This window comes from Rutidosis leptorrhynchoides, chromosome 6 (assembly GCF_046630445.1).
Source record: "Rutidosis leptorrhynchoides isolate AG116_Rl617_1_P2 chromosome 6, CSIRO_AGI_Rlap_v1, whole genome shotgun sequence".
In the NCBI taxonomy this organism is placed as follows: domain Eukaryota; kingdom Viridiplantae; phylum Streptophyta; class Magnoliopsida; order Asterales; family Asteraceae; genus Rutidosis; species Rutidosis leptorrhynchoides.
The window spans coordinates 54,829,726-54,853,166 of record NC_092338.1 but is presented as its reverse complement, the minus strand read 5'-3'; the positions used below and the strand labels follow the sequence as shown (position 1 = coordinate 54,853,166).

The following is a 23,441-nucleotide window of genomic DNA, read 5'->3' as shown; positions in this document are numbered from 1 at the left end:
TTAAAAAAAAAGAAATTCAAAGTTTGAAACTTCGAATTCCCTGTACATGATCAAAAAACACACAAACCGAAGTTTGAAACTTTGGATTTGGCAAAACCGAAGTTTCAAACTTCGGTTTTACCAATTTTGTCAAAAAATATTTACTTTTTCTTTTTTTGAAAAGAACCTAACAAAAATTACTATTTTTTTTTAAAAAAAATCGTGCAATTTTGCGTCGTCTTGAATGTGGCTAAGGCCTCGCTGAATTTTAAGAATATCGGCTCTTTATCGCGTTTGTAGAGTCTAGTTGCATGAAGCATGTTTACGAACTCGTTACGTCCGAGGTGGATGCCTTGGGCACTTTTACCGTTCATATTTGGGTTAGTGAGGTCACTGATGCGACCTTTAAAGATAAAATGTTGATAGATGGGTTTTCTACATCACACAAAACCTCATCACTCAAATTTAACACTCATCATAATTTTTCTTTAAAATTTGACATTGTCACGTCATAGTCAAAATTTCCTATCTGCCGTCAAAAACATCAATTTTGCCTCCACGTCATAGTCACGATAACGCGTGGTCTAACCCTTAATCAACTCTTGCACAAATTTCTCAAACGTAATCAAAGATAACCAACATACAACAAATTGTATATATCTAGTGAACAAGTTGATACTACTTATACTACTTATAACGAACTTTTTTATAAAGTATCTAGCCTTCAAGACATATGTAACACGTACTCTTCATCCTTTAATTCTTGACTCAACATTTGACTAGTCTTGACCACCATCCAAAGTATACAACATAAACTATCAATTTGTCATACAAAAGATTAATACAATCTATCTCAGAAGATGTCCAACATTAAGATTAGAATTATCATATATTTTAACACATACCCACTCCTCTCCCATGGCATTTAGAGCTCCCGGAGTGGTCATGCGTCCCCCCTCCGTCCCACACCCCGTCACTTAAATTGCCACTCCCCACATCCGTCTCATAGCTCCGTCTCACTTCTGTCAGTCACCCACGCGACGGGATTTTATTTCTTGTTTTAATAAAATAATAATAAAAAATACTCAAGTGACACACCAAGTCACCACTCCCCACTTTTTCTGACTCAGTCAGTCACGCCTAACATGCCAAGTGACCTAAGTCACCACTCGCAGTGCTCTTATGTATGTAATCATTTTACATTCAATTGTATTAGACATGTTCTAGTGAGTAAGGACTTTAGCCATAGATTGTCTTCAATGTTTTTCTATTGCAGCTAATTAAAACTAGCTATACAATCAACATTGACTAGACAACTCAAAGCAAGATGTCAATCTGCTATTTCATATGAATCATCTTCATCCTAGAATATATACTTTATATAATTATCATTAAAATCCCAAACAAAACATAAATATGAATTTTTTTTTTGAAATAGTAATATTTTTTAATATGTTTACAAAACTAGAAATTTTGAAAAAAACTTTACAAAACTAGTAAAACCGGAGTTTCAAACTCCGGTTTGGCCAAATCGGTGTTCTAAAGTCCGGTTTCTATCTACTTTGTCAACATGGCAGAGTGACATGGCAAACCGGACTTTGAAACACCGGTTTGCCACGTGGCTTTTTTTTTTTTTTAGGATTCTGGGATGAGCTCGTTTATTTGTTTAGAAAAAATTTTTAATTATTTTTGCTAGATTTAAGGGATGAATATTAATTATTAATAAGGTAATTTGAAACTTCTTTTAATGTAGTTTGAGAAGTGAAAATTCAGATAGTTATTACTCCGTAATTAATAAGCTAATTCTTTTAAGGTATGAATATCAATTATTAACAATTAATTTTTTTTTAAAACAAATAAACAAGCTCATCCCAGAATCCTAAAACTATAAAAAAAAAAAAAAAAAATGCCACGTGGCAAACCGGTGTTTCAAAGTCCGGTTTGCCATGTCACTCTGCCATGTGGACAAAGTAGATAGAAACCGAACTTTGGAACACCGGTTTGGCCCAAACCGGAGTTTGAAACTCCGGTTTTACTAGTTTTGTAAAGATTTTTTCCAAATTTCTAGTTTTGTAAACATATTAAAAAATATTACTATTTCAAAAAAAAATTCACATAAATATTCAGGAATAATCATATCACATCACATATGTAATGACCCAGAAATTTCGACTAAATTTAAACTTAATCTTTGTATGATTAACATTTCCGACACGATAAGCAAAGTCTGTAAAACTGAATCTTAAAATTTTTGAATTACTTTTATATATTTAAATACCCTTCGGTTGTTTTCGACGATTCGCGAACAATTATATGTAAATAGATACATATATACTATAACATGAAAAGGTAACAATGTATTAATTGTTTGATACCGTACATTAAACTTATTGGTTTAAATATCTATTTGAATGTATATGATAAGTTGAAATATTTATTATTAAAATTTATTTATAAATAACTTCCAATGTGTATTTAAAAACTGATTTATGTATATTAAAAAGATATATACATATATATAATAAACGATAGTAACATTCGTTTATTGATTCAATTGATATTTAGATAAGTTAACTAAAGCGTTTAAGATGAACCAGTTAAACACTAATTTGTTACAGTGTTTTCAAATTGCCACATTACTCAAAATGCTACAGTGTTTTCGAAAATCACTATTTACTACAGTGAAATTGACTTTGCTACAGTGAATTGCTACAGTAAAATTTGACTTTGCTACAGTAAAACGCTATTATAAAAATGTATTTTAACAAATAGCGAGACGATGATTTATAGAAGTAAATGATCAAAACACTCGAAAGTTTAAGATACACTTTGAGTGATATAATTAAGGGATAATTTAAGGCTATTGATAAGGCTAAAAAGGAACATATATTTCATAGCATTATCCCCCAAGAAAGACAGGATTTTAGTTGTAATTGTTCCATATTCAAGTAATATTCGTTTATATTTAATAAGTGCGAAGACAAAAGGCGAAAACGAAGAATTGAAGACGGAAAGGTCCAAAATGCTCAAATGTACAAGATACAATTAAAAAGGTTCAAATTATTGATGAAGAACGTCTAAAAATGACAAGAGTACAAGTTGCGGAACGCAAAGTACACGATATAAAATAGTACGCAAGGACGTCTGAAAATCCGGAACCGGGACCCGAGTCAAGAAGAAACGCCCGACGCAACGGACCAAAAATATCTAGTCTACTATGCACAAGAATAAAATATAATATATAAATAATTATATTAATTATTTATATATTTATATTTATTTTATATTATGTCGACAAGCTAGGAGCCAAAACAATGTGAGCTGTCCCTGGTCCTCATGCGAGTCGCATGGCCAGAAGGCCATTTCCATGCGAGTCGCATGACTCCAGATTTCAGGCCAGGTTCTATAAATTGCAACATTTTCTGCCGAGTAAAGAAAGAAAGAAAAAACACACACATACATATTACTCCGTATTTATTTTATTTATTATTTATATTATTATTATTATTATTATTATTATTATTATTAATAAGATTATTATTAATCTTATTTTTTTTTATTAGTGTTATTATTTTTGCGATACAAAAATAATAATGTACATCAAATATTACGACGGAGTGCTGTCCAAGTAATTTTCAAAATGAGTTTTCGAGCAAGCTAGAGCTAAGGAAATTATGGGTTATTGCCAAGGAGGTTATGGGTAATGTTCGGGGGTATTTTTTTGTGAATCAAACCTCGTGTTTATCATCTCCGATGCGTCTACGTGCTTTCCTGCAATATTGTATATCAATATTAAACAGTGAGTTTCATTTGCTCCCATTTTAATTGCTTTTGCAATATATATTTTTGGGCTGAGAATACATGCGACTGTTTATAAATACTAAAAATACTAGATTTATATGCGTGAGTTTCATTTGCTTCCTTTTTAATTGCTTTTGCAATATATATTTTTGGGCTGAGAATACATGCGCAGTTTTATAAACTGTTTTACTAAATGGATACAAATACTAAAACTGATTTTGTGTGAGTTTCATAAGATCCCTTTTACTCTCTACATTTTTGGGCTGAGAATACATGCAAATGCTTTATTAACCGATATACAATATTTATATGTGTGAGTTTCATTTGCTCCCTTTTTAATTGCTTTTGCAATATATATTTTTGGGCTGAGAATACATGCGACTGTTTATAAATACTGAAAATACTAGATTTATATGCGTGAGTTTCATTTGCTCCCTTTTTAATTGCTTTTGCAATATATATTTTTGGGCTGAGAATACATGCACTTTATTTTAAACGCAATGGATACAAGTACATACTAAATTCTACACCGAGTTTGAACCGAAAATCCCTTAGCTTTGGTAACTAGTAACTGCCGGTTATAAGAACTGGTGGGCGCGAGTAGTAGTATATGGATCCATAGGGTTTGATGTGATGACCCAGAAATTTCGACTAAATTTAAACTTAATCTTTGTATGATTAACATTTCCGACACGATAAGCAAAGTCTGTAAAACTGAATCTCAAAATTTTTGAATTACTTTTATATATTTAAATACCCTTCGGTTGTTTTCGACGATTCGCGAACAATTATATGTAAATAGATACATATATACTATAACATGAAAAGGTAACAATGTATTAATTGTTTGATACCGTACATTAAACTTATTGGTTTAAATATCTATTTGAATGTATATGATAAGTTGAAATATTTATTATTAAAATTTATTTATAAATAACTTCCAATGTGTATTTAAAAACTGATTTATGTATATTAAAAAGATATATACATATATATAATAAACGATAGTAACATTCGTTTATTGATTCAATTGATATTTAGATAAGTTAACTAAAGCGTTTAAGATGAACCAGTTAAACACTAATTTGTTACAGTGTTTTCAAATTGCCACATTACTCAAAATGCTACAGTGTTTTCGAAAATCACTATTTGCTACAGTGAAATTGACTTTGCTACAGTGAATTGCTACAGTAAAATTTGACTATGCTACAGTGAATTGCTACAGTAAAAATTGACTTTGCTACAGTAACTTTGCTACAGTGGTATATTTTATGGATGATTTAAGACTATATTTTGACAAAGGTACGATTCACGAAACGTAAAGTACAAGTTTTCTCAGCGTACGAAAGGGCGTTCGAAAAACCGGAACCGGGACATAAGTCGAGTGACAACGTACGACTTATCGGAACAAAAATTACAAGTCAACTATGCACGTGAATTTAATATAATATATAATTAATTAATTTAAATTATATATATTATATTTATATTTATTTTATATTATGTCGACAAGCTAGGAGCCAAAACAATGTGAGGTGTCCCTGGTCCTCATGCGAGTCGCATGGCCAGAAGGCCATTTCCATGCGAGTCGCATGACTCCAGATTTCAGGCCAGGTTCTATAAATTGCAACATTTTCTGCCGAGTAAAGAAAAAAAAAAACACACAGATACATATTACTCCGTATTTATTTTATTTATTATTTATATTATTATTATTATTATTATTATTATTATTATTATTAATAAGATTATTATTAATCTTATTACTTTTTTTTATTATTAGTGTTATTATTTTTGCGATACAAAAATAATAATGTACATCAAATATTACGACGGAGTGCTGTCCAAGTAATTTTCAAAATGAGTTTTCGAGCAAGCTAGAGCTAAGGAAATTATGGGTTATTGCCAAGGAGGTTATGGGTAATGTTCGGGGGTATTTTTGTGAATCAAACCTCGTGTTTATCATCTCCGATGCGTCTACGTGCTTTCCTGCAATATTGTATATCAATATTAAACAGTGAGTTTCATAAGATCCCTTTTACTCTCTACATTTTTGGGCTGAGAATACATGCAAATGTTTTATTAACCGATATACAATATTTATATGTGTGAGTTTCATATGCTTCCTTTTTAATTGCTTTTGCAATCTATATTTTTGGGCTGAGAATACATGCACTTTATTTTAAACGCAATGGATACAAGTACATACTAAATTCTACACCGAGTTTGAACCGAAAATCCCTTAGCTTTGGTAACTAGTAACTGCCGGTTATAAGAACTGGTGGGCGCGAGTAGTATTATATGGATCCATAGGGCTTGATATCCCCGTCCGAGCTAGAGCACTAGCCTTTTAACGGACGTATGCTATTTGAGAAGCGTACACGTTGGTTTGCGTGTATTATTAAGATGATTATACAAAGGGTACAGATTATATATACGTTAAGTTTAGTTACCAGGGTGCTCAATCTTGTAGAATATTTTGATAAACGTTTCTGGATGAAACAACTGAAATCTTGTGATCCACCTTTATATACAGATTATACGAAACATTAAAACTATGAACTCACCAACCTTTGTGTTGACACTTGAAGCATGTTTATTCTCAGGTTTCTAGAAGTCTTCCGCTGTTTGCTCATACGTGATACAAGTTATGTGCTTGGAGTCATACATGCTATATACAAGAAACTTGCATTCATCAAACCATTACCATGTATCTTATTTTGACTGTATTGTCAACAGATGTATTATTGTAAACCATTTAAATGGTGATTGTCTATACGTAGGAATCATCAGATGTAAAAAAAAAAAACCTGGAATTTATATATTCATTTATGAAATACCTTTTCAAACGAATGCAATGTTACAAAACGTATCACATAGAGGTCAAATACCTCGCAATGAAATCAATGAATGACGTGTTCGTCCATATGGATTTGGAGCGATCGTCACAGTTGGTATCAGAGCGTTGGTCTTAGCGAACCAGAATTTGCATTAGTGTGTCTAACCGGTTATTGTTAGGATACATTAGTGAGTCTGGACTTCGACCATGTCTGCATGATAAAAGTTGTTGCTTATAATTTTTTTTGTTAGAAATTACCTGCTTATCATTCCTTGTGTGGAAAATTACCTGCTTATCATTTGTAGTCTAGACACACCTTATTGCATGGATTGCATGACTAGTGTATAGACAAAATGAATATCTTAGCGTATCTGTTACTGTTACCTTTACTTGACAGTTTCCGAAAGTTTCTCCGTAATTTGCGGATCCTTTGTACTATATAAAGGTATTCTATGTAATTAGAATATCATCCGATATCCGAAAATCATTTCACATCGAAAATTATTTATCTAACCGTGTAAGATGAATTCTGCAAGTAATTCGGGTTCTTCGGATTCCGATATGAGTTTCCACCTGAGTTCCGAAAGCAGTGTAACCGGAATGAATCAACCAATCAGTCACCACCAATTCTGGATGAATTGGGGATGGGTTCGTAATCAACTTAATCGATGGAGACAAGAGGAAGGCGATCCTTTCCACCAACCGAATTCACCTCTTGGTGAGGAACCTGAGGCACTTACCGGCGAACCGGTTCGAAACACTATCTTTACCCTAATTTCCAGGATATTTCGCAACGATTATATGATAACTAGAATTTTAAACTTTATTCATCCTCTCGTACCAACCGCCAATCATCCCGGAATAATAGAAGAAGTTAACGAGCTTCGCGCTCGAGTTGTGGCTTTGGAGAATATGATGCACAATTTGCAGGCATCACAGGCAGCACCGGTAGCACCACCAGAACCAGCAGCACAACCAACAACAGTACCAGTACCACCAACAACAACATCCGCACCGTAAACCTTAACCTCATAATCTGTCCCACGAGTATCAACCTCATACGCACCGTAGGCACCGAAGAATACTAATAACCATAAACGATGAAGTATTAATTCATAACTTCATTGGAGAAATATCCTGCGACGATTATGTAATCTTTAATATAGAAGAGATTATTCGTTTCTAGTTCCAACCGAAAATCAAATGAGTTTAATAACTCATTAAATCTATATTACATCTGAAGGAAATATACATACATATATTTTCATAAAGATTGTAATTGAAAATCCTTTTGTACAAACTGTTAATGATGAGAATATTTTAACGGGTAGGTAATACCCTAGAAATATATAAATTCCACATTAATATGTTACACTATACATTCTTCAATTCTGATTCAGCAATCATTAACTATACTGCTCAAACCTATAGATATACGTATCTGTTCATCGCAGAATAACCATTTTCATTCAATTTCATATTCTAATTTCGATAGATCAGAATCCAAGTCAAGATTAAACGAAAAACATCACTCTTAGATTCCTACATCTTTCAAAACCATGCTTCGAAACCCATGCTTTGAATTCAGAACAGTACTAGAACATCATATGATTATATTTTGCATTCAAACCCATCGAAATTCTTGGAAACACTTCAACTAATGAACAAACGAGAAGACAAACCAACTACACGATATCTACGAGAAGAAAGATTTGTACTTATAATCATATATCTGGAAAGCTCTCGAAACCTAAGTAAAACTTTAACACGTATCTGTGATAAATCCTTCGGCATTATTATTACTGAAAGTAACCTTGCAATTCCTTTTTAAAAGTATCCAGTATTATCACCCATTCAACTAGTCAACGACGACCTTTCAGACTTATAACTTTGGCATATACGTTTTTGTTACTGGGGAACCTTTTATGTTCCACCATATTAGCAGTAAATGTACCAGCGACTCCGTCACTCTGCTATTTGAAACTCTCCGGAAATCACTATATATACATTGAAACCCTATCATGTACTCATCCACATCTTGTAACAATAGTTGCCATTCCAACTATCAGGAATTTGCAATCAGTATTTTGAAATCTTGCAGCACGTCTACGCCAACAGTTATATGTGTACATATAACGTCTACCTCCTCGAATTACATACTTCGAATGTGAAGTTTTTGAAAAACACCCCAAACTATGAAACTAGTTCTCTGAAATTGGAACAATGCTGAAGAAGCAGCAAAAACTGTAAACGACCTTAACAGTCAAAAGTTTGATGATAAAGAATAATATGGTGGTAAAGCTGAGAAAAAGAGAAGGTTTGAAACTGGAAAACGGATTGAGCAAAGTATGAAGGAGGGTTGTGGATAAATCACAAAGACTAAACCTGCCTTCAAAGAATACAAATGATTCAGTATCTGCTGAAGTCATTAACGAATACCTTGCTCCTGATACTAAACCCCTACGGACAATTTTCTTCATCATCCTTCGATATTAAAAATTCTAAGATATTATCATATCTTTCATTATAAATATCTTCGATATTTCTGAAGATATCTTCATAACTATTATCATCCGAAATTATTTATCTCTTCACGCTATCTGTGTTACATCATAAAAGAAACTATTTTAGTTTCTAATTTATGAAAATTTTGAAAAATGGATGTTTTTGAAGTAGTGTTGGGAACTGAAGCATGAGTTAGTATAATATAATGACACTTGATCAACGTGATTATATTACAGTAAGTCATGCTGAGTTTCTAATGGAACGTGATAAAGGTTCACAGATCCCACCCTCATAATGAACCATGTTACATAACTCTTTTATTCTATTTAACCTCTAAACATATCAAGAAAATATTTTCTTGATGACTCGGTCTTTTCCGGATATTCTGGTAATTTGACAAATCAAGATCGTGCCATTACGATTACCTTCTTAGAACATTAACTATGTTCATTCTGAAATGTATAGCTACGAATTCTGGACCAGTATCCGCTTGACTTAAGGTCGGGAAGAGAAAACGAAAGCATGAAGCTCCGAAATATAATGGAAAATAAAAGCCAGATAAAAACACATAAATTTACAAACCGTGTATATCAATGCGTATAGCAATATAAAGACACGGGAGAATGATAAATACAACTATCCCTAGAGCATAATAGAAATAAACAGATTCTTCTGGTGGGAGCTGGAAAAGAAGGATGAGTGTGGCAAACGTCAATATTAGGTCAAGAACCAGAACTGGATTAAACATTTTCACAATCTTTTGAATGTATTAATTGGGAAAGAAAGTAGAAGTGGTGAAAATAAATGAAACGGAAGAGGTCAATTTATAGCGAAATATCAGACATAGCAATCGAGGTAGATTACGCATTTAATCAAAGGAAATCATAATTTCCTTAATTCCCGAAGAATCAAATCTTATTTAGATAATGAAGATTTTCTATTCCTTAAATTCCGGAAATCAATCGTTACTACATCAAGAGATAAGACGCATCTCTATTCTCCATTTCACTTGATTACGATAACTTCTCTTTTAAGCTCTGAGTAATTGGATTGTTTTATCCATATTACTCAACGGTAATAAAATTCTATTTATCAACTCATATTCGTCATGAAAACATTTTTATTGTTAGCCATGACGACCTCACTCAAATTTCGGGACGAAATTTCTTTAACTGGTAGGTACTGTGATGACCCAGAAATTTCGACTAAATTTAAACTTAATCTTTGTATGATTAACATTTCCGACACGATAAGCAAAGTCTGTAAAACTGAATCTCAAAATTTTTGAATTACTTTTATATATTTAAATACCCTTCGGTTGTTTTCGACGATTCGCGAACAATTATATGTAAATAGATACATATATACTATAACATGAAAAGGTAACAATGTATTAATTGTTTGATACCGTACATTAAACTTATTGGTTTAAATATCTATTTGAATGTATATGATAAGTTGAAATATTTATTATTAAAATTTATTTATAAATAACTTCCAATGTGTATTTAAAAACTGATTTATGTATATTAAAAAGATATATACATATATATAATAAACGATAGTAACATTCGTTTATTGATTCAATTGATATTTAGATAAGTTAACTAAAGCGTTTAAGATGAACCAGTTAAACACTAATTTGTTACAGTGTTTTCAAATTGCCACATTACTCAAAATGCTACAGTGTTTTCGAAAATCACTATTTGCTACAGTGAAATTGACTTTGCTACAGTGAATTGCTACAGTAAAATTTGACTATGCTACAGTGAATTGCTACAGTAAAAATTGACTTTGCTACAGTAACTTTGCTACAGTGGTATATTTTATGGATGATTTAAGACTATATTTTGACAAAGGTACGATTCACGAAACGTAAAGTACAAGTTTTCTCAGCGTACGAAAGGGCGTTCGAAAAACCGGAACCGGGACATAAGTCGAGTGACAACGTACGACTTATCGGAACAAAAATTACAAGTCAACTATGCACGTGAATTTAATATAATATATAATTAATTAATTTAAATTATATATATTATATTTATATTTATTTTATATTATGTCGACAAGCTAGGAGCCAAAACAATGTGAGGTGTCCCTGGTCCTCATGCGAGTCGCATGGCCAGAAGGCCATTTCCATGCGAGTCGCATGACTCCAGATTTCAGGCCAGGTTCTATAAATTGCAACATTTTCTGCCGAGTAAAGAAAAAAAAAAACACACAGATACATATTACTCCGTATTTATTTTATTTATTATTTATATTATTATTATTATTATTATTATTATTATTATTAATAAGATTATTATTAATCTTATTACTTTTTTTTATTATTAGTGTTATTATTTTTGCGATACAAAAATAATAATGTACATCAAATATTACGACGGAGTGCTGTCCAAGTAATTTTCAAAATGAGTTTTCGAGCAAGCTAGAGCTAAGGAAATTATGGGTTATTGCCAAGGAGGTTATGGGTAATGTTCGGGGGTATTTTTGTGAATCAAACCTCGTGTTTATCATCTCCGATGCGTCTACGTGCTTTCCTGCAATATTGTATATCAATATTAAACAGTGAGTTTCATAAGATCCCTTTTACTCTCTACATTTTTGGGCTGAGAATACATGCAAATGTTTTATTAACCGATATACAATATTTATATGTGTGAGTTTCATATGCTTCCTTTTTAATTGCTTTTGCAATCTATATTTTTGGGCTGAGAATACATGCACTTTATTTTAAACGCAATGGATACAAGTACATACTAAATTCTACACCGAGTTTGAACCGAAAATCCCTTAGCTTTGGTAACTAGTAACTGCCGGTTATAAGAACTGGTGGGCGCGAGTAGTATTATATGGATCCATAGGGCTTGATATCCCCGTCCGAGCTAGAGCACTAGCCTTTTAACGGACGTATGCTATTTGAGAAGCGTACACGTTGGTTTGCGTGTATTATTAAGATGATTATACAAAGGGTACAGATTATATATACGTTAAGTTTAGTTACCAGGGTGCTCAATCTTGTAGAATATTTTGATAAACGTTTCTGGATGAAACAACTGAAATCTTGTGATCCACCTTTATATACAGATTATACGAAACATTAAAACTATGAACTCACCAACCTTTGTGTTGACACTTGAAGCATGTTTATTCTCAGGTTTCTAGAAGTCTTCCGCTGTTTGCTCATACGTGATACAAGTTATGTGCTTGGAGTCATACATGCTATATACAAGAAACTTGCATTCATCAAACCATTACCATGTATCTTATTTTGACTGTATTGTCAACAGATGTATTATTGTAAACCATTTAAATGGTGATTGTCTATACGTAGGAATCATCAGATGTAAAAAAAAAAAACCTGGAATTTATATATTCATTTATGAAATACCTTTTCAAACGAATGCAATGTTACAAAACGTATCACATAGAGGTCAAATACCTCGCAATGAAATCAATGAATGACGTGTTCGTCCATATGGATTTGGAGCGATCGTCACATTTGACATCCCCGTCTGTTCCAGGTATAGAAAGAAACTCTAGCCTGAACTATAAAACAGACGTATGCTATTTGAAGTTAGTACACGTTGGATTGCGTGTATTGTACATGTTGGTTGCATGTTAAACGAGGGGTACTTATTATAAATGTTAAAGTTTAGTTACCAGGGTGCTCAATTTTGTAGAACCGATTGATAAACGTTTCGGATGAAACAACTGAAATCTTGTGATCCACCTTTTATGTAAAACCTATTGATAAACGTTTTGAATAAAACAACTGAACTTTTGTAATCCACATTGATATACGGATTATGTGTAATATTAAAACTATGAACTCACCAACCTTTGTGTTGACACTTGAAGCATGTTTATTCTCAGGTTTCTAGAAGTCTTCCGCTGTTTGCTCATACGTGATACAAGTTATGTGCTTGGAGTCATACATGCTATATACAAGAAACTTGCATTCATCAAACCATTACCATGTATCTTATTTTGACTGTATTGTCAACAGATGTATTATTGTAAACCATTTAAATGGTGATTGTCTATACGTAGGAATCATCAGATGTAAAAAAACCTGGAATTTATATATTCATTTATGAAATACCTTTTCAAACGAATGCAATGTTACAAAACGTATCACATAGAGGTCAAATACCTCGCAATGAAATCAATGAATGACGTGTTCGTCCATATGGATTTGGAGTGATCGTCACAACATATCTAAGAATATAATGCTCAAGTGACAAGATTTTCTAGAATTATAAGTCAAATCTTTCATATAACTATGAACTGACCAAAATTCTCACAACAGAAAAGCAGATTTCTGAATCGCAACAGGTGCATTTTCATCATCTTTTATAGCCATTAAATAACTAAAATTCCCTCCTAAAAAACCTTTCAAGAAAGCAACAACAACTCCTCCCACAAATCTCCTCATAGGTTCTCTAGACTTTCCATTTTTACACAAACAATGAGTAGCCTTACCTCTAATCCCTTTAGTCTCATCATCAAGCATATCAAGATGCCCGTAATCTTTCGCAACAAAATAACAAGCTGGTTTACAACATTCATTATAAAAGTCTTCATGGTTCACCCCTTTTGGAGCACAAGCTGGAAACAACGGGTTCTTTCGCACTTCACCTAGGCCCGAACCAATAACCATTACAGGCATTTCAAGATTAAACGAATTTGGAATGTAAGTGAGCACTTTCGGAGGAGTTTGTTTCCCTTTGTCCATTCCATCAACTGGATCAATCCCAATCAATGCAGAATATTTCAATTTCATGTCTGTTTTTAGTCTGTTTAACATAAGGGCAAAAGCGACTTTTCCTCCACGGCTGTGGCCTGCAAGGGCTAGCTTTTTAAGATTTGCCATTACTTGAGATGGAAGGAACTTCGGGAGGCCTTCAGGTAACCAGTTAGTTATTTCAGCCACGTACTCGACTTCTTTAGTCGCATCAGGTCCAGTCACGGAATATAACTGATTTTCAGGTATATATAAAAACAATTAGTAGTTAATTACAGTACATAATAAAATATGTTTTTATGTTTATATACTTGCATCAAATTATTAAAGAAAAGTAGCTGATTGACCCGTTCTGACCCTACTAGCATGACCCGACCCGAGACCTATCAGATACGTTTTTAAAACTGACACATTTAACTTGTTACCCAACCAGACTCGCCCCGCCCAATTTGTCACCTGTCCCGTGACCTTATCACTTGACCCGTCCATTTTGCCACCCTTTTTATAAAACACTCATGTTAAATTAGATGCAAACATTATGGACAATGTTCTATAGCGAGCGTATGTATAGAGTTTTATGCACTTATATCTCCATTTTTCATGGTAATATGTAGAAGCTTTAACCTTCATCAGAACCATATATAAAAAGGTAAAAATGTACATATCATAAATGTGTAGTAATAATCTATGTCAAGCTTATAAGTGTGAAACCTTTCTCTGTTCTGAGGCCACAGTTTCAAAAATGGAAATATAATTAATTAATTTGCACATACTCTTTATTCACACAAGCTTAAGCTATTGAGCATACAGGATCAATTCATTTTTTTGGTAAAGGTAAATGGTAATTCTGATGGGGTACTAAAAACAAAAGCATAAATTGAAACAAAAAGGAACAATATATTAAAAACATAATTCTTTGATTCTTTCCATAGTAGTGTTGTTAACGTTCATACAAGTATTGTATAATTAACAATTTGTTTTTAAACAACAAACACACACCCATTAAATAGCCCACTACGGGACTCTTATTATGTTGGTGATTTTAGTGTTATCAACAATTATTTTAGTTAATTGAGATTTACTAGAAAGCAAAAGCTTATCGAATTAAGCTCAATGACGAGTTTGGAGAGTATGGGGTGCACGCTCGTTCGAGTTAATTCAATAAGGTATTGGAAATTACATCTTTTCATGGGAATGTAACCACGGATAAGTTACATCTGTTTATGAAGAGTGATGTCATTCCTAAATGATGTAAACGAAGAGTTGCATCTTTTCGTTGTTGAAAGGTTGCATATTTACATTAAAGGGTTACATCCTTTCGTCGAACATTTTCACCTCTTATATATAGAGGACTTTGTTTTCATTCTAAAAAAAAGAGAAGACACGATCTCTCTGATAATTTGATTAGTGATTTCATTGCTAAAAACACTAATTGAATTCTTGTCTCGTCTCTGTAAAGATTTCGTGAAACCGAGGCAATCGTCGGGTCGAAATACTTTATAGAGAGAGTGAACACACGATTAAGAATCAATCCGGTAAGTCAATTTATACCCATTTTCTAACATATTACACAACCTTTAGCTATTTAATAATCAAAGTTAATATACGACCGTTATATACAACACGTTTGTGCACATTAACGACGTTTTTTGAAAATTCTAAAAAAGGCGAATGAAAAAAACCTTAGGGACGACGAGAATGAAGCCGTGCGAAGCGATTTGATGGCTAAGCTGAGAGTAAAAAGAATTATTGAGAAGATAACCATGAAGTAAAACAACTACAGGGTATTCTCCTGCTTCTAGTGGTGTAAATATAAGCAAAGGTTTTGGAGTGAGTGCTTCATCTGGTTTCACAAGCTGTGTTTCATGCTCCCCAAATGCAAACACATCTATGTTTGAACATATAGCTATTGAAGAAGAAGAAGGAGACATTACTTGATGAATATTCTTCTAAGCTTCAAGATATATTTTTATAAGGTTGTTGAGTTGGGATATTTGTAAGTTTAATGGGATAAAGTTCACTACTTGATTGTGTGGTGTTCACAGGTCCACTTAGATGCTTAATGTGAATGGAGAACATATGGGACTGCCTACTTCTTGATTAACAAGTCAAGTGAGTTCTTTTTCTACAGATATGTACGTTATGTATTGTATGTTGTACATATATTTTTGCTATAATTGCTACATGGGTCCTTAGATGTTTGTAGATAGGTGTAAAAGGAAATATGGACGTACACCGATCTCTCTATAATTGTCCATTTGTCCTTGCGCATTTTGGGAATATATATGTTTCACCCAATAATTGGTTTTTCCGATGTCTACGTTTGATCGTTACTTTAGTTGTGTCATTTGTTTGGCTAGTTTGAATTTCTTGATATATAAACTGTATTTATTTATTGATTTTCAGATCATTGATTTTAAGATTAAGAAAGGTATGTTTCACTGTAGGAAAGCCCACTTAGAGTTGGTGGCACGTCTCATCAATCAAGTCAAACAGGGTCGATAGATATTTACGAGTTACTATTTACGGACTATTTCATGATATACTCCATGGTTCATAAATATTGACCCACTCAAATAATTCAACGAGTAACGTATTAACACAACATTACTTACTTTTGTTATTCAATGTTGTCACATTTAATTCGTATATAGAAATATATCCACTCTATTTCAGCTTTTCAATTAGTTGAGTATAACACCTTAAAATATATAATCTACCATACGTCAATTCACATAGAACAAATCAACGCATGTATTTGACGAACATTTACAAATGACATAAAGAATGTCATGTGGGTTAATACAAAGTTTTACATAATTGAATTATGTGTAAATGTATATATGACTATATGACTAAACCAATCGAGGAAGATATTCATTGGTTGTCTGAAAGTGTAGCTTGACAGAGACATGTGTTTCATATTGAAACCCACAAACCCCAATCATTAAGGGTTTGATGCATGTAAAATACCTCCTTTGATACCTCATATATGTCGAGAATGAGGATCGAACATGTGCCAATATGATACTTCTAAGGCAACTGTTACCACCAAACCACCGGCTCGTTAGTGTTTTTCAAGAATGTTAATGTAGAAAATCGGGTATGAAAACAGATAATCGGATTGGTTCCTGAATCGTGAAACACTTTCTTAATTAAGTATTTCGCCTCTCACAAGCCTCGGGTTAACACGAAATCCTAATAGGGATAAGACATGAACGATTTTGTTTCAAGGCAAGAAGAAATCAAAATCACGAATTAGAGAGTTTGTGTGTTTTATGTGTTGTTGGTTTGAATGCAGAATGTCAAAACCGTTTGCAAAAATCTGATATATTGGCCAGTTAGTATTTGAAAGGTTGTGATCTTTTATTTAAGCGGGAAAAGCTGTTATACGAAAGGGTATAACACTTGGCTGGTATTCTGTCCAGATACACTTTCCAACATAACGTATAGCGTAATGTAAATTCCCAATTCACTAGGGGCGCTGCTGTGACGACCCGAAAATTTCTGACCAAATTTAAACTTAATCTTTAAACCAATTAATGTTTCCGACACGATAAGCAAAGTCTGTTAAGTTGAAATTCAAAAATTTGGAACTGTGTTCATGTAACCTTCGACTTTTCCGGACAATTCACGAACCACTATTTGTAAATAAGATATGTATATAAATATATGTATATATTTGAGATTGATATTTACATATATATAAATGTTTCCAACATGTTAAGAAATCAAACTTGTTAAGACTTGATTAATTGAAACGGATTTTATGTAAACGTTTGACCACCCAGTTTGTCCGACGATTCACGAACGTTAAAACTTGTAAAAACGACATGATATATATATATATATATATATATATATATATATATATATATATATATAACATGATACAATGATAAGTAAGTATCTCATTAAGTATATTAAAAGTGGGTTATATACATAAAATGAGACTACTAAATTAAGGAATTCGAAACAAGATATATATGTAACGATTATCGACGTAATAACGTCTTAATTAAATAAATACATATGTATCGTATTAAGATATATTAATACACTATGTTTAACATGATAAAATGATAATTAAGTATATCATTAAGTGTATTAACAATGAACTAAATACATAAAACGAGACTACTAACTTAAGGGTTTCGAATCAATACAAACATGTAACGATTAACGACGAAATAACGACTTAATTAAAATGTATATATATGCATTGTATTAAGATGTATTAATACACATTTGAAAGACTTAAAGACATATATCAAAATACTTATACTTAATAATGATAGTTATAATCGTATTTCCATTCGTTTTCATCAAGAATTTTACTCATATTCATACGGTATTTTCACCCATATAATACCCAGCTTCTAGATGTATGTACTATTGGTATATACACTCTAATGATCAGCTCTTAGCAGCCCTCAATTAGTCAACAAACATGTGAAACCAACCATTAGACAACTAACATGACTTATGAGGAAGAAAACAAAACAAAGAACTCCTTTTAACCCCACTCACCATTCACCACTCACCATTCACTTCATTTCATTTCCAATTTCTTTCTAATTCTCTCTCAAAACACACACACCCCCTCAAGAACGAAATTTCCAGTAAACTAATCATCATCTTCATCAAAAACTACTTTAAGAATCAAGCTATAATCATCATAGGAAGAACACTTCAAGAACACTTCGAAAATCCTTTTTTAGTTTGCTAGATTACTTTCAATCTTGCAAATCCATTTCAAGTGATCATCCAACCTCAACAAATCTTCATTTATATCAGTAGGTATTCTTTCTAAATCAAGGTAATAATTATATTTAAGCTTTGATTAAATTCTATAAACATAACTATCTTTAATCAAGTAGTAATCTTACTTGAACTTGTTTTCATTCCATGATTCTACTTCAAGAACTTCCAAGCCATCAAAGATCCTTTGAAGCTCAAGATTAATTCTTGTCATTTACAGTAGGTTTACCTACTAAACTTGAGGTAGTAACGATGTTCATAGCCTTGCTCGATTCTTACATATATAACTATCTTATTCGAAGAATATAACTTGTAATCACTAGAACATAGTTTAGTTAATTCTAAACTTGTTCGCAAACAAACTTAATCCTTCTAACTTGACTTTAAAAACAACTTCACAAATGTATTCTATCCATATGATATGCTAACCTAAGGATTTAAAACTGGAAAATACGAAGAACACCGTAAAACTGGACATACGCCGTCGTAGTAAAACCGGGGGCTGTTTTGGGTTGGATAATTAAAAGCTACCATAAACTTTGAATTTAAAGATTTTTTTTCTGGGAAAATTTTATTTCATATGAACATGTTAATATATCCAAAAATCATGGTTAAAATCAAAGTAGAAGTATGTTTTTCAAAATAGTCATCAAGATGACGTTTTTATGACGAAAATGACTACCTCTTTCAAAGATGGTTTGTAGCCTATAAATCTGACTATAAATGATAAGGCTAAAAAGGAACATATATTTCATAGCAATATCCCTCCTAAATAATAGGTTTTCATATGTAATTGTATTATATTTTCATTGTAATTGTTTAAATAAATAAGTGCGAAGACAAAAGGCGAAAACGAAGATTTGAAGACACAAACGTCCTAAAAGCTCAAATGTTCAAGATACAATTCAAAAGGTTCAATTTATTGATGAAAAACGTCTAAAAATGACAAGAGTACAAGTTACAAAACGCAAAGTACAAGATATTAAATTGTACGCAAGGACGTTCGAAAATCCGGAACCGGGACATGAGTCAACTATCAACGCCCGACGCAACGGACCAAAAATTACAAGTCAACTGTGCACAAGAATATAATATAATATTTAAATAATTATATAAATTATTTATATATTATATATATTTAAAAATTATGTCGACAAGCTATAAGACAAATGATCCTGAGCTGGATTTTCAAACTCCACGACTCGCGGAGTTTGAAGGCAAAAAACTCCACGACTAGCGGAGCTGTCAGAAATCAAAACTCCTATAAAAGGTCACGAATTCTGCGAGTAAAAATAACATAATAATAATAATACTCCCTAGTATAATATATATATATATATATATATATATATATATATATATATATATATATATAATATAGATTAGTGTTATATTAAATTAGTTCGGGTTATGTAAAGGTTATTTTACGGGTTTTAAAGTCGGAGCTCTATCCGTGTAACACTACGCGATAAACAATCAATGTAAGCTATGTTCTCCTTTTTAAATTAATGTCTCGTACTTAAGTTATTATTATGCTTATTTAAGACGAAGTAATCATGATGTTGGGCTAAAAATATTAAAATTGGGTAATTGGGCTTTGTACCATAATTGGGGTTTGGACAAAAGAACGACACTTGTGGAAATTAGACTATGGGCTATTAATGGGCTTTATATTTGTTTAACTAAATGATAGTTTGTTAATTTTAATATAAAGATTTACAATTGGATGTACCTATAAATAACCATATACACTCGATCGGACACGATGGGCGGGGTATTTATATGTACGAATAATCGTTCATTTAACCGGACACGGGAATGGATTAATAGTCTATGGAATTATTAAAACAGGGGTGAAATTATGTACAAGGACACTTGGCATAATTGATAACAAAGTATTAAAACCTTGGGTTACACGCAGTCAATATCCTGGTGTAATTATTAAACAAAGTATTAAAACCTTGTTACAGTTTAAGTCCCCAATTAGTTGGAATATTTGACTTCGGGTATAAGAATAAATTGACGAGGACACTCGCACTTTAAATTTATGACCAATGGACTGTTATGGACAAAACCAGACGGACATATTAAATAATCCAGGACAAAGGACAATTAACCCATGGGCATAAAACTAAAATCAACACGTCAAACATCATGATTACGGAAGTTTAAATAAGCATAATATATTTTATTTCATTTTTCCTCGTACTTTTATTTATTGTCATTTTAATTATTGTTATTTATTTTATATTGTTATTTAAATATCGTCATTTACTATACGCTTCGTTTAAAATATAAATCGACAAACCGGTCATTAAATGGTAAACCCCCTTTTATATATTATTATATATAATTATATATATTTTGTACAAATATAGTTGTTTAAAAATATAGTGTGCAATAAGCCCGCTCCCTGTGGAACGAACCGGACTTACTAAAAACTATACTACTCTACGATTAGGTACACTGCCTATAGTGTTGTAGCAAGGTTTAGGTATATCCCATTTGTAAATAAATAATTAAAACTTGTGTAATATTTCGTCGTATTTCGTATTTAAATTAATGCTATTTCGTACACCTCGCACGACATCAAGTTTTTGGCGCCGCTGCCGGGGAACTTGGCGAAACGCTAGATTTTTAATTTATTTTTGTATAAATATATTTATATATCATTTTAGAAAAACAATATAAAATTATAAAAAAAAAAAACGGAAAATGCAAACTCCACGACTCGCGGAGTTTGCAGGCTTAAAACTCCACGACTCGCGGAGCCACCCTGACAGACGCACCCAGAACCCTAATTTGGCATTTATTACGAGTATAATTTAATTATTATTATTAAAACTTAATTAGGTTTATATTTAATATTAATATTTAGTTTTAGTTTTTAAATTAATTTGTATTTTAAATATTAATTAGTATTATTAAATATATATATAAATTAATACTTTTATAAAATAAATAATATAAAAATAATATTTTTATAAAAATAAATAATTTTTATAACTTTAAGTTTATTTTTATATTTTGTATCTTTTCATTTGTTTTAGCGTAATATTTGTATATTTTTCGTTCGTAGCTAGATTTAAGTTCTAGTATTTTGCCGTAGCTTATTTTTATTTTCTAGATTTTTAGGCTTTGCCGTAAAATCCCTTAAGTGCTTTTTCTTTAGATTAAGATTTAGGCGCTTTGGAATTTTGCGACGCCGTTTTTCGCTTTAGTTTTAAATAGATTTTAGTGCCTTTAAGTAATTGCCGTTTTCTGAATAAAATTGCATTTACCTTTAGACCTTTAGGCGCAACTTTTTAGATATAATTTTTAGACTTTTAAGTTACGACGCGCTATTTTCTTATTTTTATTTTTTGACGTTTTTCGACGCACATTCTTTTTCTTTCTTATTTCTCGACGCTTTAGTTTTTAGGACTTAGAAATTTTCTCTATTTCTTATCTAATATCTCAAACGGAAAGAAAAATTATTTAAGTGGTTAAATTAATGGACGTTGACAATTTTCTGCTTCGTAGTAATAGTTGGATTTGTTAGTGGCTGAGTTGTGAGCTTCCGATTTAAAGGGTTCTGGCTCCCTGCTGCATCTTTTGGCTATTCGAAACGTGGGCAAAAGCAGAAAAGTCTATTAATTGGACAACTTATATAAGTTTTTCTATTTTTATAACTAATAGGATAATTAGTAAATGCACCACATTGTAGCTAAAATTTGGCCATCGCAATAAAATGGAAAATTTTGAAAACAAGGCTATGGAAACCCTTTTTGATATCTAAAATCAATTAAATCAATACTCTCAAACGAGTGTTGATGACAATTCGTTCGGTCAATCTTGGATCACGAATGACGAAACAATAACTGGTTGTGAAATCTGTGGAGATTATCACTCAACATGGGAATGTTTTTATTACGTTCCTATGGAAAATTACGCACCCACGGAACCTGAATGGAATGATTATGAAGAATACAATTCAAATTGGGATTATTCTCAAGAATATATCCAAACTCAACAACCAGTAGACGAGGAAAATTACGTGTCTGAAAATTTATTAGACAATATGAAAATCAAACTCGAAGAACTCAATGCTCAAAATGAACAAATGAGAGAGTTTGTAAACTGGCAAGCTGAAACTCTATCAGACTACACACCTGTTGATCTGAGGAGTATTGTGCAAAAAAATCTCATATCATCGAATTTTGATGAATTCGAGAGCTCCGAAATTACCAACTATCCCGATGATACTTTTTATTCAGTCTTACCAATTTCACAACATATCGACACATTAGCCTCTACCGACGAAATCATCGATCCATCTATGGATGAAGAAGAAGTAAGGAAGACAAATTTGTACTCTTGGGAAAACGATAACGTTGAAAATTTTACCCCCGAGACCAAAATGGAGGGACTGATAAGTACCGTTAATGAAGAAGAATCTACTCCAATCCCGAAATTCACCATTCCACAACCTTCCAACCCAATATTCTCAATAGACGAGTCATCTACCAAAGATGAACTACGAGCTGTAATAGATAATGACACCTCGGATTTCACCCAATTGGATAATAGAGGTGAAAACTTTGATCTTGAGAATAAAAGGAAGGAAACGTTAGAAATTGTCCACCCTATAATATGTATGTCGGTGTATATCGATCCATTTGACCAAGAACCAGAAAAGAGACATATCCATTTACTAAAAGCTACACTTAAAAAAGAATTAAGTAGTGACGATCGGGTGGGTCTAAACTTTAAACCCATTAATATATTTTATACCACCCGAGATGTAAATAACTGGCTCACTAT

General features: G+C 32.2%; 1 protein-coding gene across 1 annotated transcript; it reads right to left on the bottom strand.

Moving 5' to 3' along the window:
• Positions 1 to 1,328: 1,328 nt before the first annotated feature.
• Positions 1,329 to 15,873, bottom strand: LOC139852748 (chlorophyllase-2-like). Its single transcript, XM_071842081.1, has 4 exons — positions 15,560 to 15,873; positions 13,352 to 14,111; positions 2,103 to 2,130; positions 1,329 to 1,397 (listed from the first exon to the last, which is right to left on the bottom strand). Exons 1-2 carry the CDS (start codon positions 15,806 to 15,808, stop codon positions 13,434 to 13,436), a joined length of 927 nt encoding a protein of 308 aa, XP_071698182.1. The 5' UTR covers positions 15,809 to 15,873; the 3' UTR covers positions 1,329 to 1,397; positions 2,103 to 2,130; positions 13,352 to 13,433.
• Between the last annotated feature and the right edge of the window lie 7,568 nt (positions 15,874 to 23,441).